The sequence below is a fragment of the Echinops telfairi genome, unplaced genomic scaffold, assembly GCF_000313985.2.
Source record: "Echinops telfairi isolate 266 unplaced genomic scaffold, ASM31398v2 ScPeMD7_6;HRSCAF=24_0, whole genome shotgun sequence".
Lineage (NCBI taxonomy): Eukaryota > Metazoa > Chordata > Mammalia > Afrosoricida > Tenrecidae > Echinops > Echinops telfairi.
In genome coordinates, this window is record NW_022103902.1 from 11310789 (window position 1) to 11326718 (window position 15930).

Here is a 15930-nt window from a genome sequence, read left to right on the forward strand (position 1 = left end):
GAGGTGGAGGAGGACTGTGAGATGGAGGAGGATTTTGTGAACTGGTTTTGGACATATGGGTTAATGGGTTAATGTTGGACTCGTGGGCTTGGGCAGCACTAGGTTGGGATGTTTTCTTGATGCACACTTAACCTTCACATAAAACTCTCTCTTATACATGAGTTTCTGTGGATTTGTTTCTCTAAATTACCAAGACTAACACAGTTTGTCATGAACTTCCTGGTCATGATAGTTACTACGTCAATCATGATGGCGGCCAGACTGGTTGAAGTTTTTCTATTTTGTCTAAACATTATTGTGGCTTTTTTGCATTTTTTTGTTTGTTTGCTTCCTGGTTGTGTTTTGTCTGGTTTTCTGGATATGAAATGCAGGATAGGTAGATCTATGGAGACAGTAACTAGATTAATAATTTCATAGGAACAGGGCAAGAAAGGACAGGAGAAATAGGGAATGAATAACCGTGAGTATGAGAATAAAATGTTCTGGTATTAGTGGTAATGATAATTGCACAAGTTTCCTTAATATGATTGAATAATTATATTTTATGATATATGCAGTATATGCCAAAAAATTAAAAAAAGAAAACAGAAAATTATAAAAAATAGGGAAAAAGGTAAATGGGTCAAAAGAGATAACAAATGATACTATATTAAATTTTAAATTTTGAGGTAACTACATTTACCCGAATTCACTTTACAATACACTCTGTCAAAGAGTAAGGCTATTCACATCCCTCGTCAGTGGTCGGAGGGAATTCACTGGATGCTTAATCCAAGTGGATAACCTGCAAATGTATTTTGAGCTTGCACTGTCATCCAGAGCCTTTTGCAAACCATGCCCAGAATTTAAGCTCTAATATAGTTCCTTCCTCTGTCCCTGGATCTTATTACAATCTTTGGATCACATAGGTTGGTGAGCTTCTTCAATGTGAACATAGCTGGCACCTCACTTAGATGGATGCTTATTTTAAGCAAGCCTTTAAGACCCTAGATGCCATGCTTTCTGATCGCCAGGCACCATCTGATTTGTTCACCACACTTTGCTACAGAACCCATATCTTTAGTAATACTAATTTTAATTTTAATATTTGTACTTTCCAGAAATACATTCATTAAGTACCTTTTGTGGCATGTGCTGCTTTCCACCCATAAGCTCAGAAACTTTTGGCTGATGATTTTCTTTTCCTGTTCCATCACTAGAATATGATGAATATGAATAAGAACCCACCCTTAGAATACAAATCTGAATTCTGTGTGACATTAGAGAAGTTTATTTAACGCCTCTAACGTTTATCTAAAAATGTTGGACACAATACCTACCTCTGAGCATGACTCGTATCACATATTTAACACAGTGACTCATATAAGATGCTTATTACAGGTTATTATTATTACAGGTCCTTATTATTACCTGTAATAAGGACCTTATTACAGGTCCTGGTATATGGTTAACCCTCAATACATGTTAGAAGATTTTATTAGCCTTCTAACTTTTTTGACTCTTGGATTTCAGTTACAATACCCCTCTTAGTCAGTATCATGAGCCTTCCACAATATCAATTTAAAATGTCACCTCTGGAGGCAGAGATATTCATTGGAGACACTGGGCTGTAATTTCTCCAACTATTTTGCGCATAGAACGTCTCTATACAAGGACCTTCATTCACCTCTCAGCAGTCTGAAATTGTCCCCAGCCCAGCTCAAGGCATTTCCCCCCCTGTGCTCAGTGCAGCTTGAAGGCAATCTCATCAACAGGTTTGAGGCTTGCTTTATTGGGCATGATTCATTGTATATCTTCAGGGTCTGGGTTAAAGTAGTCAAAATGTGATTAGCTATGAATGAAAGCAAAACCTGATAAAGAATGGCATAAGCATTCTCTTTGTCCTTCAGAGTGTGAAGGGTGACCACATTTTCCTATTTCTGTAAGGACAAGTTCATTGTGCTGAAGGTATTAGGACAATGTGATTAAACGCTACGTGTATCATTTGATATTAGGTATTAACTGCATAATACCTATGTCTTCCTGCCACTGCAGCTAAACCATTTGCAAACATTAATGTTGTGCAAATGAATGCAAACCATTTTCCTTTGTGTCTCCTTGGCTGGAGAGTAGTTAAAAATGATAAAAATTATCATAAAGTATATTTTGTTTATAGGGCAAATGATTAGAAATAAAGATAAATAATAACTTTTTATTAAAAATGAGAGTAAATAGCAGATGGCTGAACCCTTGGGTGCCCAAATAGAAGGGAAAATTCTTTGGTCTTCTAGCTCGAGCACTTTGGGAAATATAGATAGTACTTACTTTCTGGTGAGTAACAGCATGTAGCATTGTTAAGCTTGATTAAGCAAATTTAATTAGTGTTAGTCAAAGCATTTTTGCAAGTGGATAAATGTATTTCAGTTTAGGCAAGACTGTTAATCTTTAATTTATGAAATGAAAGTTAAAATGTAGCCATAAAATATTAAAATTGCAATATAATTTTGGTAGCATTTCTCCAGTTATTTTTAAGCCTTACAAGTCAAGATAGTTTCCTTAGCATCTGCTCATGCACCTTGGAAACATGGGGCTGTGGATGCCCAAGTAGATAGTGACCTAGAACAATATTCCTCCATAACTAAACTAATATTCTTCAAACCTGGGTTTGTGTCATACAAGAAGTATTTATCTAGGGTCTTAGTGATTACATACTGAAGTGGAACCCCAAATCCAGGTCTGACTTAAGAAATAAAATGACCTTAGCAATAGTAAATTACTCAAACAGGATATACCCCAAATTGGAGGAAATTACGTAACAAACTAACTGATTTTTTTCAAATAAAATTAAAATTGAACAACAAACTAAAAGTCATATATACTTCCATTTAGTGGATTTCAACTCAGAGTGCCCATGTATGTTGTTGCTGTTGTTGTTGTTGGTAGGTGCCTTCCAATCAGTTCTGAGGCATAACAACTCTATGCAGAAAAGAGAAAAGCAATGTCCAATGCCAACTTCACAGCTTTTGCTATGTTTGAGCCCTGTGCTAACTCATCGTAGCTTGTTTGTTGACTCTACCAAGCATGATGCCCTTTTCCAGCAATGGATCTCTCCTGATAACCTGCCCAAACTGTGTGCGACAATCTCGTCATCCTTATATCTAAAGAGCATTCTGTGTGTCATCTAAGAGAAATTTGTTTGTTCTTCTAGAATTAGATGGTACTTTTAATATTCCTCATCAACACCATAATTTAAAAATGTATCAACACTCTTTTTTTTTTTACCTATGCAAACACCTTTTATGTGAAGAAAATGCAGGCCGGCGGTCCACATGACAGATGGCCAGGGCCAGATGAGGGCCAGGGCTTCCTTCTCGATGGTGGCTCGGATTACACATGGAGGACACACTTCTCTGAGGAGATTCTCGCTCAAGTTGCAACATAAAGATGTTACGTTTTAAAAACCGTGACAAGGTCTAAAATTTCCTGGGATGGCTTCTCCATCACTCGTCTCTCATAGCCCCTGCACTGTGCAGTCCCCTCGAGGGAGCGGAGCCGCCCAGACACCATGGGTACCATGGACAGCCTACAGGTTGTGAATGCAGCCCAAGACCAGAAGGACCTCTTCTCTCCACGGACTTGATCCCTGGGCCTAGGAAGTTCCCAGAGCCGTTTCCTAACTCCTGGTAAAATGAGCAACGATGGCGCTGCCCACGACAGCGTAAAAGAAATGGGTAATTCACTAGAAACTGGCTTCAAACTCATAATCTTAATTACTTTGAAACTGCATCATGTAATACCGAAGAGTTACCAAGCACCTGTCACAACGGCTGACGCAGTGAAACTGGCATTCCGTGTACCTGACCAGTTATACAAAACTCAAGATTTCTTTTGAAAGAAAGGTCATAGAATTCCCCAAGAACAAAGACGAGGCTGCGAGTTGCAGGTGTGTTTACTGCTCTAGCATCCCCATCCAGTCTGCGGGTCCCCCAACCAGCTGGGAGAAGGGTGGGAGCGGTGGGGATGTGGGGTCGATACTGCGAGCTCTACCTGCTGCCCCATTTGGGCTGAATGGCAACTTGGGGCCTGAGACAGCGATAGAAATGGGTCTGAGGTCAAGGTGAGGCAGCCCTTCAGGGTGGGCCCGTCCGTGAGTCCAAGGGCAACGCAGTTGTCTCAGGAGCTAGGTGGCTTCTCCTTGGTGTCCAAGGCCTTCTGAAGGTCTTCAAGTTTCTTGGATAGGGTTGGTCTGTCATAGTTCTGAGCCAGATACATCCCAGCGATGTTGCCAAAGGTAAATCCAAGCAGGAACTGAAGCACGATGTCAGTGGGGAAGGTCTCACAGTCTTTGTTAAAACTGTCGTTGTGAATAGGGTTAGATTTACAGAGCAGATGGTGAGTGTTACGTTCATCAGCTCATCAAACCGGTGCTGTCTTGCTCTGTTTTCATCATTTTTTGCCCCTCTCCCTCTTGTTGGATATATGCCACTGCTCTTCTGTGTGCCTAATCATCAGCTAGCTTCTGTATACAGATTGGGTGATTGAAACTACTGTGTCGTGGATCAGGCACCCCTTAATGTTTAAAGTGACATCGTATGTCTTTAACACTTAAAATAGGTCCTGTGCAGTAGATTTACCCAGGGCAATTTGTTATGTGATTTCTCGACTGCTGCTTCCAGTACTCTTGATGGTGTATCTAAATTCTTTGACAGTTTTTTTCTCCTTTTATCATGATGTAGCCTATTGGTGGTGGTGTGAGGATTTTGGTTTTCTTTACAATGAGTTGTAATCCACACTGAAGGCTTTCTCATTTGTTTTTCATCAACAAGTCTTTTTGGTCTTCCTTGTGTATTTTCAAGATTATGCTATTCGTCCAGGTCAATACAGCCATGAAGCAGTAGAGCTGAGGTTTTGCATTCACAATTGTCTATGAATCTAACCAGGTTCTTTCCACTATAAGATACCTTTTCCCTTGTTAATAGATCTTGTTCTCTTCGTGGATTAAGCAGAGAAAACACTTGATTGAAAACATGACTGAATGCTTTGGGAGCACTGGGAAATACTGAAGCAAAGGAAAGCTCAAGCCCAACAACTCAAAGATGGATGAGAAAGTATAAGGCAGACAGAGACTTTTCTACCTGACTACTCGGTGTTCGAATCATACTCCCTGCTCCCTGTGGGGATGGGGGAAATGCCTGGATGATGACTGAAGATGTAAACAAAGCATCAACATTTCATGAGCAATCAGTCATTGAATATATGTCAACAAGTATGAGGCCACTTTCTCTGGGAATTACAAAACTGGAATAGATAACTCAAAAAGAAAAAAAATGAAGGCACTATTACTGCTACAAGCATAGTATTTGACATTTCTAACAAATGTTAATAGTTAAAAGGCAAGAGCCAATTTAAATAAAATTATATTTAAATCAAATTAAAATTCTAGAAATGCATAACAACTGAGAAAGAGCCTTTTTATTCAGGATGAACATTAATGAATAGATCTCTAAACGCACTAAATTACTAAACTGTTTTTAACCTTTTAACAAGAATTCTACGTTCTGTTTTTTTGTTTGCTTGTTTGTTTTGTTTTTGATGTAGGAATATAATTTTCAATTCTTTTTTTTAATGTTCTTCTCTATGGTGAATCTGTAATTAGATACACTCCAATTTACTTTGAGGGTGGGAGGTTGAAAATATACATGCATGTTATTATAAAAGTATGAATGGCATGATCTATGTTTCTACAACCTATGCAAATCGAGAGAACTCCATACTAGAAGTTAGTATTACTGCAGTCTTGGCAGTCTTGCTGGAACACATTACTAAGCACTCAAATATTAACTGAAAAATTGGAAATTCAAACCCACACAGAGGTGTATTGGAAGACAGGACTGCCAGTCTGTTTCTGAAAGGTCCGTCATGCAAACCCTATGGATCGGTTTGCTTTGCAACAAGTGGGACATCAAGTATTAGAATCAACTCCACAGCAACTGGTCTGGTGTGTGTGTGTGTGTGTGTGTGTGTGTGTGTGTGTGTGTGTCTTCTCCTTTATGTGATGCAGTGATTTGGGCAGAAGTAAAGCCAGAATTGTTTTACACCAAGAAAACTCTACTTTTTATTGAAGTCCTAGCAACTTTTTACTTCCATTACACCTTACTTAGTACCATTGAGAATGGGATAGTGTTAAAAATTAACTCAAGTACAGCAAAAGCTGTGGATTTTATTTCAAGAATTATTGGCACCCAAGTAAGCATGGCCTCTAGTCGAAAACTCTGGGTGCCAAGCTGCTGGGAACATATGGATGAAAAAGTCAGTTATCTTGCTTTTTAAGATGATTGAAAAAAAAAACACTGATTATGCACCGGGTCTGTGAAATGACCTTATTTATAACTTACAACCAAACCCTTTTACAGGTCAGGGAATTGAGATTCAGAGACGCTAAGATCGCATAACAAGAGATATCCATTCTGTCCAGAAGGAAAGAGAGGGGGAAATAAAGATGAATAGGAAGAAGGGAGGGAGGGAGGGAAAAAGGAGTCTTGAATGTGATTGTAGAATGCTGCGCTTTGTTTTACCTATGAGACTCAAATGTTTGCCAACATATAACTTTAATTTTGTACCCACCATTAATGCACCTGCTGGATATGTACAATTGTTAACATTTCATTTTTCATCCTTTCCATCACTTTCCCAAACTGTCAATTTTACTAATGAATCTACCTTGGTGGGAGTGTGATGCAGTATATTGAAATCTGTTTAACATTAATAAAAGGGGTGCTTTCCATGTAGTGGTTACCCTAACCTACTGTGGTGCCTATGGCAATAGCAAATTGGGTAATTAAATTATCTATAGGAATGTATACAAGCAATTTGTGTGAGTGCTAGTTATGCTTGCAATATTGGTAAATTGTAAACAAATATTAACAAATAATGAAATAAACAAATTATATTGTAACCATAGAGGATATAGCCTTGAAAAATAATTCCATATGGTTTTATTTAGTGGAAAAATGTTCATGATGGGTATACACAAAATGATCGCATTAAAAAAAACAATACACATAGAAACACACAATATGACTATATATGTAGACATAAATATCTGAGCGTTGACAAATTGCACTGTAAACAATGGTTTTCTCTAGTGAGGAGGAAGTAATAAAAACATAAAGAACTTTCCGTCTTTATATGAATCCATTTTAAATAAGGGGGTATAGCTTTTATTTTTGTAAGAATATTTTTAAATGAAAATTACTCAAGATAAAACTTCATCAAGGAGATTGCATTTTTTGCCACAAAAACATCAACGAGTTTTGATTTAAAAGGATATTTCCACTCTCAGAACAGTCAATGGAACATAGGCCATGCAAACTATCAGAAATATGCATATAAACGTATTGACAAATGTACTGGTGTTTATAAGCCAGAAGCTCTATTGTTCACCACTGATCAATGTGGACATTCAGTCCCTGTGGCCTTGTGCTTCATTGGTGAAGATAGCTCTAACTACAAAGCTGTTGGTTTGTTATTTTGTTTTGTTTTGTTCTGAAAGAAAAGGGCCATGTGTTTGAAGATCTGCTTTGCTATTTCTAGACCAGTGCTATGTATATTGATTCCCATATACTAGTAACTGCAGTGACACTACCATCAGAGAACTATTGGTAGAGAGTTGAGGAGGATGATAGGCAGTTGTAAGAAGAAGCAATTGTACCTGATGTTATTTGAAAAATTCTCATTCTCAAGTGTTCATTGCCTGCAATGAAACTCGCGGGATGAATCTCAATCTCTGCCGATCTGCTCAACAGTGTAATTGAAAGTCATTCTACAGGGAGCCCTGGTGACGTTACAGGTTACATGTGGGCAGATCATTGGAAACCACAAGCTCCTCCTCTGGAGAAAGATGAGGCTTTCTGCTCCCATATAAGGATGGAAGCTTCAGAAACCCACAGGGACAGTTTTATTATGTCATACTGGGTTGCTGTGAGTCAGAATTGATTCGATGGCAGTGAAATGAAAGTTGGTTTATTGAATAAGATCTTAAAGTACAAGCTTGTACTACTCCACTAGTAATTCAAATATCTACCACGATGTCACAGAATCCCTGGGTAGTGCAAGGGGTTCATGCATTTAGCGACTAACTAAATGGTTAAAGGATTGGATTCACCCAGAGATTGTGAAGTAGAAAGGTTGGTGATCTATTTACAAAAAGATTACCATCGAAAATCCTGTGGAAGACAGTTTTACTCTGACACGTATGGGTCACACTAAGGTAGAATCAACCACACAGTAACTGAGTGCCATGACATTGTACTGTGCTGGAGCCATGATGGTATAGTGGGTTAAGAATTTGATGGCTAACCACAAAGTTGACCTTTCAAACACAACAGTCCTTCTGTAAGATAAACAGGAGACTGTCTAAGTGCTACCGTAAAGATCTACAGTCTTTGAAACCCTCTATCCGCTTGGTTAGCTACACGGCAGAACTGACTCGATGGCAATGGGTTTAGAGGTCTGAAGACCCCAGTTAAGATCCAGGCCTGGTGTGTATTAGGCTGGGAGTTTGGACAAGTTATTTGCTGGTAGAAATGGTTAAGCAGCTGACTACTAGCCAAAAAGTTAGTGGTTCAATTACACCCTGAAGAGTCTTAGAAAACAAGCCTGTTGATCTGTTTCCAAAATATCACAGCTTTTAAAACCCTACAGAGCACCTCTACTCTGCACACGTGAGGTCACCATGAAGCAACATGAAGGCAATGAACAAGAACAAAGTAAGAAGAATGTATATTTATTTAAATCAAATAAAGGTAATTAATGCTGGAAAAGTACGCTACAAATTTTAACAAACAATACCCTGAACACTTCAGTCATAACATTCGTTCAGATTTTCCCCTCTTCCTTCCTCACATTGCTGTGATGTCCTTGTGGGTGTGTTCTACGTCCATAGGAAATGAATTTGGATTTAGCCATGTGGCATACTTTAACCAGTTAAATGTAAAGCAACGTCTTATTTGGGGAGAGCTAAGTGGCTATTTTGAGAGACAGGATGCATTCCCCCTTTCTATCTTGGACTTCTATTATGAGAAAAGCATGCTGCGATAGTCACTGATAAGAAAAAATGTTCTGAAAAATCAAGACATAAATGGCAAAGTAAACTGGAGATGGTGCTTTAAGATTGTAGGTTTGGGTAGTAGTTTATATATTTGCATTGGAATTAGAGAAAAATAAACTACTAAGTCAAGTTTATATTGCATGTGAGTGGCATATTTTGAGTCTGATCATAGATATTTTAATAGAACTAAAGGGGAAAATACTGTCAACTTGAAGTCACTTCATAATTTTCACTTTAATAATGTCATTTTCGATTTTTAATTAAAATGGCATAAACAAATAAACATCGTGGAAGTCAGAATTCTAAGATAGCTTGCAAAATTCCCTCCTTCTGTTATACAAGAAGATATTTTCGGGCAGGGTCAAAATGCCCCTGTGGGTCAATTCTGACTCACATTGATTGATCTTTTCGGGCAGGGTGGGAATGCCCCTGTGGGTTTCCAAGACTGGAACGCTTTAAGGCAGCAGAAAGCCTTGTCGTTCTCCTGAGGAGCAGACGGTGGTTTGGGAAAATGGACTTTTCAGTTAGCAGTCAAACAAGGAGCCATTACACCACAAAGCTCTCCTGCAAAATTCCCGACTCTTGAGTGTGAGGAGGACTGTAAATATGGAGAATTTGACTTTCATGATTAGGGTACATTACTTGATCATGTATGGCCTCAAAAGTAATGACTGAATTAAATTTTTGGATTTCGAAGCTGTAATTAAAATGATAGAACAGTTGGCTTTGAATTAATCAAAAGGAAGATTTTCCTAATCGGGCGAGGCCTTAAGTGAATCTGGGTTCTTTCTGTAAAATGAGATTCCTGGCATTAGAGGAAATATTTTGGTCCGAGGAGCCCTGGTGGTGCTGTCAGGTAAGCATTAGACTGCTGACCACCAAGTCTGTGTCTCCAATCCACTCGCCACTCATGGGAGAGAGACGAGGCCATCCCCACCCAAAGACTTACAGCCTCAGAAAACCTATTTAGGGTCAACGGCAATGGGTTTGAGTTGGGGGTGGTGGTACTATTTGATAATAATTCTACCAGCCAAACAAGATTCAACTTAACGCCTCTTTTTTTCATTTAGACACTGCCAATGAAATTAATCTCCAGACCCCTCTATATCCACAGATTTTTAATTATATTATAATAGAACAAATTGTGATTTGTTTTGTTGCATACTTATCTAAGCATATGATGTCATTTTCACTAGACTCTGAGTCCCAAAATGTCAGGGATTGTACTATACCTGATTTGCACCGCCGGCTTTAATTTATGGTCATAAACGTGATCACCAAATTAAATTTTCGGGAAATATTCACCTTGTCAAGTACACAAAAAGAAAATAACAGATACACATATTTTTAATGCATGAAAACTCTAAATGAAAATAGTTATGATGAGAAATACAGAGAGAAATTCAGGTGTTTAAAAATGAGGAGAATATTTTTTCTCAGAGATTGAATAGATCATAACAATTGCTAGATGGAACTGGAAGCACAATAAAAACAATTCAAAGAGGAGGAAGGTCATATTTAAGAGCTAGATATAGAACACAATATGTATAATATTTGTTAAACTTCTATGGGTTCTGCTGTAGCATTTTACATTACATTATTCAAATATTTTTATCATTGCTTATGACAATGTTTGCCTCCCTTATGAATTCATTTTCAGTACAGTCTCATACTATGGTTGAATTTAAAAGGTATTCTAATTTGAGATTATTAGAATTAGACAGAGGACTATATTGATTGAATAACAGGGAGTTTTGTGCATGTAGAATTCAGAATGCTTCAAACATGACTGCATACCCCCAGAGGAATGTAAAATAGTATGCACTGTTAACAGTATGCATTCTCTAGTTCATGTGCAATTATTTGTTACATTCTCTGAAATAATGTTTTTAGTGTGTGTGGAAGTAGAATTAATATAAAATATATTAAAAAGTAAGCTGAGCCATTCTGTTTCTTCAGCTAGTAAGTATATATTGAGTATGCATTGTATATAAAACAATATTATATTCTATATTGGACATAAATATGAATAACTTGGAAAAGAGAGGAAAAAAGAAACTGGAAAGTTGAATAAATGTACCTTAAATAACACCTTATACTCTGGAAACAAAAAACCCATGTCCATCAAATTGATGCTCTCTCACAGGCAACCTATAGAACAGAGTAAAAGTGCCCTATAGGGTTTCCAAAATATGATCTTTAACATGACAGACTGCCACATCTTTCTCTCATAGACCTGCGGGTAGATTTAAACCACCAACCGCTTTGCAACCAAGCACCTAGCCACTGTTCCAACAGGGTTCCTGATAACTGAGTGCTTATTACATCATTATGTCTCAATGTAAGCCTGAATATTTATATTTCTAAAAATTCAAATGATTATTAGAAAAAAACTTATGAGGTATTTTTATTTTCCACATTTCAGATGAGGCAACTGAAGCGCTGAAATGAATTAGCTTGCTAAATGCTACAGAGCTAAGGATTTCAAATGCAGAACTTGAGTTTAAAGTCAGGCACTTTGTGCTTAACCTCAGCAGCATCCTCTTTTTTGCATGCTTAATTGCTCAGTTTACAGAGGAGGAATGGAAGGTCAGAGAGAATACGTGGGTTTTCTAAGTTTGTATCCCTAACAAACAGCGAAGTTATCATTAAAATTTTTCTTAGATTTCTAATCCTTTATCAATTTGTCTACACTACCCTCAAAACTATAGAAGATAATGTATCAATAAAACCTTGTCTTGGGCCAGGGACTCTAGAGAAATGAAACCAGTGCAGGTTAAACATGTGCACACACACAAAGGTTTATCTGAAGGAAACGTTTATAGGATTATCAAACCCCGCTCTGCCGTCAAGTCAGCACGGACTCAGCAACAAGTCAGTCTGTGGGTCAGATGTTCGACTGGATGCTTCTCTCGACTTGGACAACTGCAGGGCGGATGAGCCCAAGGTCAGGTGGTCAGGCAGCAGAATTCTACTTGAGTGATGACTAAACCCAAGCTTGGCAATGAAGAGGAAGAGTGGATTGAATGGGGAGTTTTTTCTTAAGGAATAGTGAGTTCTGTTTGGGATGATGAAAATCTTTTGGAACTAGGTACCTGTGATAATTGCACAATATGATGAATGGATATAATATCACTGAATTGGACACTTATAAATATTTAAATGATACATTTTGTTACATATTTTTTCGCAACAAAATTTTTTAAATTACATAAGTGGCTGACATTATATTTCCATTGGGCAAGAGTTTTCTAGCTTGTACCTCACCCACAGGAGGTATTCAACAAAATGCTTATTAACTGTAGTTATTTTGTTATAACTTTAACACTGAGAAGCTTGTATTTAATCCAACAGATGAAAGAGCCACTGAAATTTCTTAGTAGGGAAGTGATTATAGGAGATTCCATCCAGTAGAATAATTCAATCAGAGGAGAAATTGCATGTCAGAATTATATGGCAATATTTAAATCTGGGTGCTTTAAATTTCTTCCAAAACTGTTCAGTCCAGAAGCAAAATGCAGTGGAAATGTTAAATATTTCTCATGAGAAGAATTTCTACTACTCTTGTCCACAAAAACTCAAAAACTTAACTGTCATTGTGTTAATTCTGACCCATAGGAATGCTACAGGGCAGAGTGGAACTGCTCCTATGGGCTCCACGACTGTCATCTTTACAGGAATAGAAACCCTCATCTTTCTCCCTAGCACACAACGTCCTATTGAGTCAAGCTCTAGCCCTCGATGCACGTCATTTAATTACTGTTGATTTTAAAGAGAATCAAAGTCAGAATCAATGTGGTTAGTCTGTGAATAAAGTCCAATGGGACAGAACTCCCTTTATTATAGTAATGAGTTATTAAGTAATATAATCTCATACGATAAATTTGAAATTATGTACAGATAGAACAAATACAAAAAAACTTGAGAACCACTCACTTCTCTAACCTGAAACACAAGGATTGGGGTAGTTCTTTTTGCTTCACGTGTGTGATTATATCATTCTCTGTGAAAAACTTTGATACCCAATCATGGGTAAAGGATGAAATCCAAAGCCAATCACAGTGCCTTATTCACCTAATTCTATTTAGCCCAACTCACTTCATTGTTCTACTATAAACCCTGATGCCTCAGAACGATTTCAGTCACAAATAAGTTGACCCATGGACTGATGAAGGAAGATTGGCTACCATTATTCTGCTAGCGCTTGGGTTATAGCCTCCATTTCTGCTGCAAACAGACTTTTTTAAATAGAGAGGATAAATGGTTATAATCAGTGCTACCTCATTTTCTTCTAACTTCTTAACCAAAAATGCAAGATATTTTTTCCTCAGGATGAATCAGTGAATTGATTGATTGATTGTTTCAATGCTACCACCTGCCAAGTGTGTACCATGTTCCAGCACTTCTCTACATGCTTTATGTATCTGAAGCCATTTCATTTTTACCCTTTTCTCTTCTGTCTATAGGAGGATAAAAAAAAAAAGAGTAAGGTACGGAGAAACAGAATAAATTGCCCAAGATCCCCAAACTAAGATCACTAGCAAGCAGGCTGTATAATCCAAACTCTTAACCATTTTATCTGTCTTGTAAGAAGTACAGTCAGAGGGCTTCTTAGAGGCAAAAATGGTGACACTTTGTCCTACACACGAATATGTTGTCAGGAGAGATCTGTACCCGGATAAAGACATCATGCTTGGCAAAGTCGACGGGCAGCAAAAGGAGTGAAGCCCGCATAGCGATCAGTTGACACAGTGGCTGCAACAACGGGCTGCAGCATGAAATCAACTGGGAGGTGTGAAGGACAAGGTCCTGTTTTTCCCATTGTGCACAGAATCACTATGGGTCAGAATACACTCAATGACACCTAACGACAGCATGCAGATTGAATAAGTACAGTGAGAGGCTACAACCCTGATGCACACCTTTTCTGATTTCAAACCAGGTAGTATTTCCGTGTTTTTTACCACAACTGCGCCGTGCACCATGTATAGGTTTCAGATGAACATGTTCTGGGATTCCCACTGTTTTCAAGGTTACTTATAGTTTGTTACAATCTACATAGTCAAGTGTGATAAAGCACAAGTAAACATCTTTCTAGCATTCTCTACTTTCAGCCAAGATCTAGCTGACATCAGCAATGAGATCTCTTGTTCCATGTCCTCCTCTGAATCTGGCCTGAACCACTGTTAGCTCCTATCAATGTCCTGCTGCTACCAATGTTGGTTGATCGTCAGTAAAATTTTCCTAGCATGTGATTTCAATGATAATGTTCTATAATTTGGACATTCTCTTGGGTCACCTTTCTTGGGAATAGGTATAAATATAAACCTCTTCCAGTCAGTTCGCCACACAGCCAACTTCATCTTAATTACTTTGGACATGTTGTCAGGAGAGACCGGTCCCTGAAGGACATCATGTTTGGTAGAGTAGATGGGCAGCAAAACAAGGAAGACCCTCAATGAGCTGTACTGACACTGTGGCTGCAACCATGCGCTCAAACACAGGAACAATTGTAAGGACGGCCCAGGACCATGAACTGTTTCCTTCTATTGTGCATAAGGCCACTATGGGTTAGAACCGACTTGAAATCACTTACCAACACCACAACACAGACCAACTTTGGCCAGAATTAGACCCACTGACCACCTGAACAAGAATCATGGTGATCAGTTAATTAGGTATTTTAATTAGCTCATTCTGAGTCATTGTCTTACTCCTATGGGGAGTAGATGCTCACTGGGGATATCAGCCCCAAGAGAAACACAGGATATGATTGGAGTTAGAGAGAAAAGGGAAAGGCTAGGCACACCAATCTATAGTGTACGACAGTCTCTATATTCTAAACATAGCAGGCTATCCATTAGCTGTGGAAGAGCCAAGACATTTTAAAAAGCCTGCTGGTTCAAAACATACATTGTCTAGTTTGGAGTTAATCTCTTTGGGAGACCTGTTCTCCTCTTCCAAATAAGAGGGAGGTGGCAATTACTAAAACAGGTAGCTACTACCGATATTTTTTTAAATGCTGAGTGCCTTATATTTAAAACTTAAAAATCTTAAAAACAAATGGATCCTAAACATGTCTTCCATAATCTAGACACAGTGTAGCAAAACGGTTAAAATCAAGGCCAGGGTTCACATCTTAGCACTAGCCACTGTATGGTTCTGAATTACTTAAAATTTCTTAGGCTCCTATTCCTTACCCCTCCCAAAATGAGAATAAGAGTAAGTAATACTATATAGAATTGCCGTGCATCTTAAATGAGATGAAATATATAAAGATCTATTAAGCACATATGTGCTTACCATAAATGCTGATTACTATTATTATATTATCACTAATAGCTAGCTAGCGAGACAGTAAAGAGATATGAAACTAGCCCTGTGATATACGTGAGACTATTAAGAGGACTCAGAAACTTCAAGGGCATTTTTTTGTTACTTGAACCAGTTCTTACGAACTTCCAGAGTCTTGGATATTTCTGCTTAAGGTGAAATGATAACAACCAGCTGAATTGGACATTTTCTTACATCCTATCCTGCATGTAGTAAATTGTACCTTACCATGCTTTCAGGCTCGTTTGGAGATGATGAGCCGCCATCTAATCACTTCTTCATTATTTAGAAAATATAATCTCTGTCACACCACTTGTATTAGGTACTTCAGATATAAACATGGCAAGAACATGGGCAATGACCCTGGCAGCTTGCCATTCACTCCACAGTTCTATACTATTGAAAATCCCTGGGCCCAAACTGTTTAATATTATTTTATTAGTTTGTTCTGGGTGGCAAAGATGTGTGATTAGTTTCATATTTAAGACTACAAACTCGTTGTTGTTATT

General features: G+C 38.1%; 1 protein-coding gene across 1 annotated transcript; it reads right to left on the reverse strand.

Annotated features, from left to right (window-relative positions):
• Positions 1-4046: 4046 nt before the first annotated feature.
• Positions 4047-15687, reverse strand: LOC115868053 (short transmembrane mitochondrial protein 1-like). The gene is made up of 2 exons (XM_030884431.2): positions 15650-15687; positions 4047-4333 (listed from the first exon to the last, which is right to left on the reverse strand). The coding sequence occupies exons 1-2, from the start codon at positions 15685-15687 to the stop codon at positions 4153-4155; spliced, it is 219 nt and encodes a 72-aa protein (XP_030740291.1). The 3' UTR covers positions 4047-4152.
• Between the last annotated feature and the right edge of the window lie 243 nt (positions 15688-15930).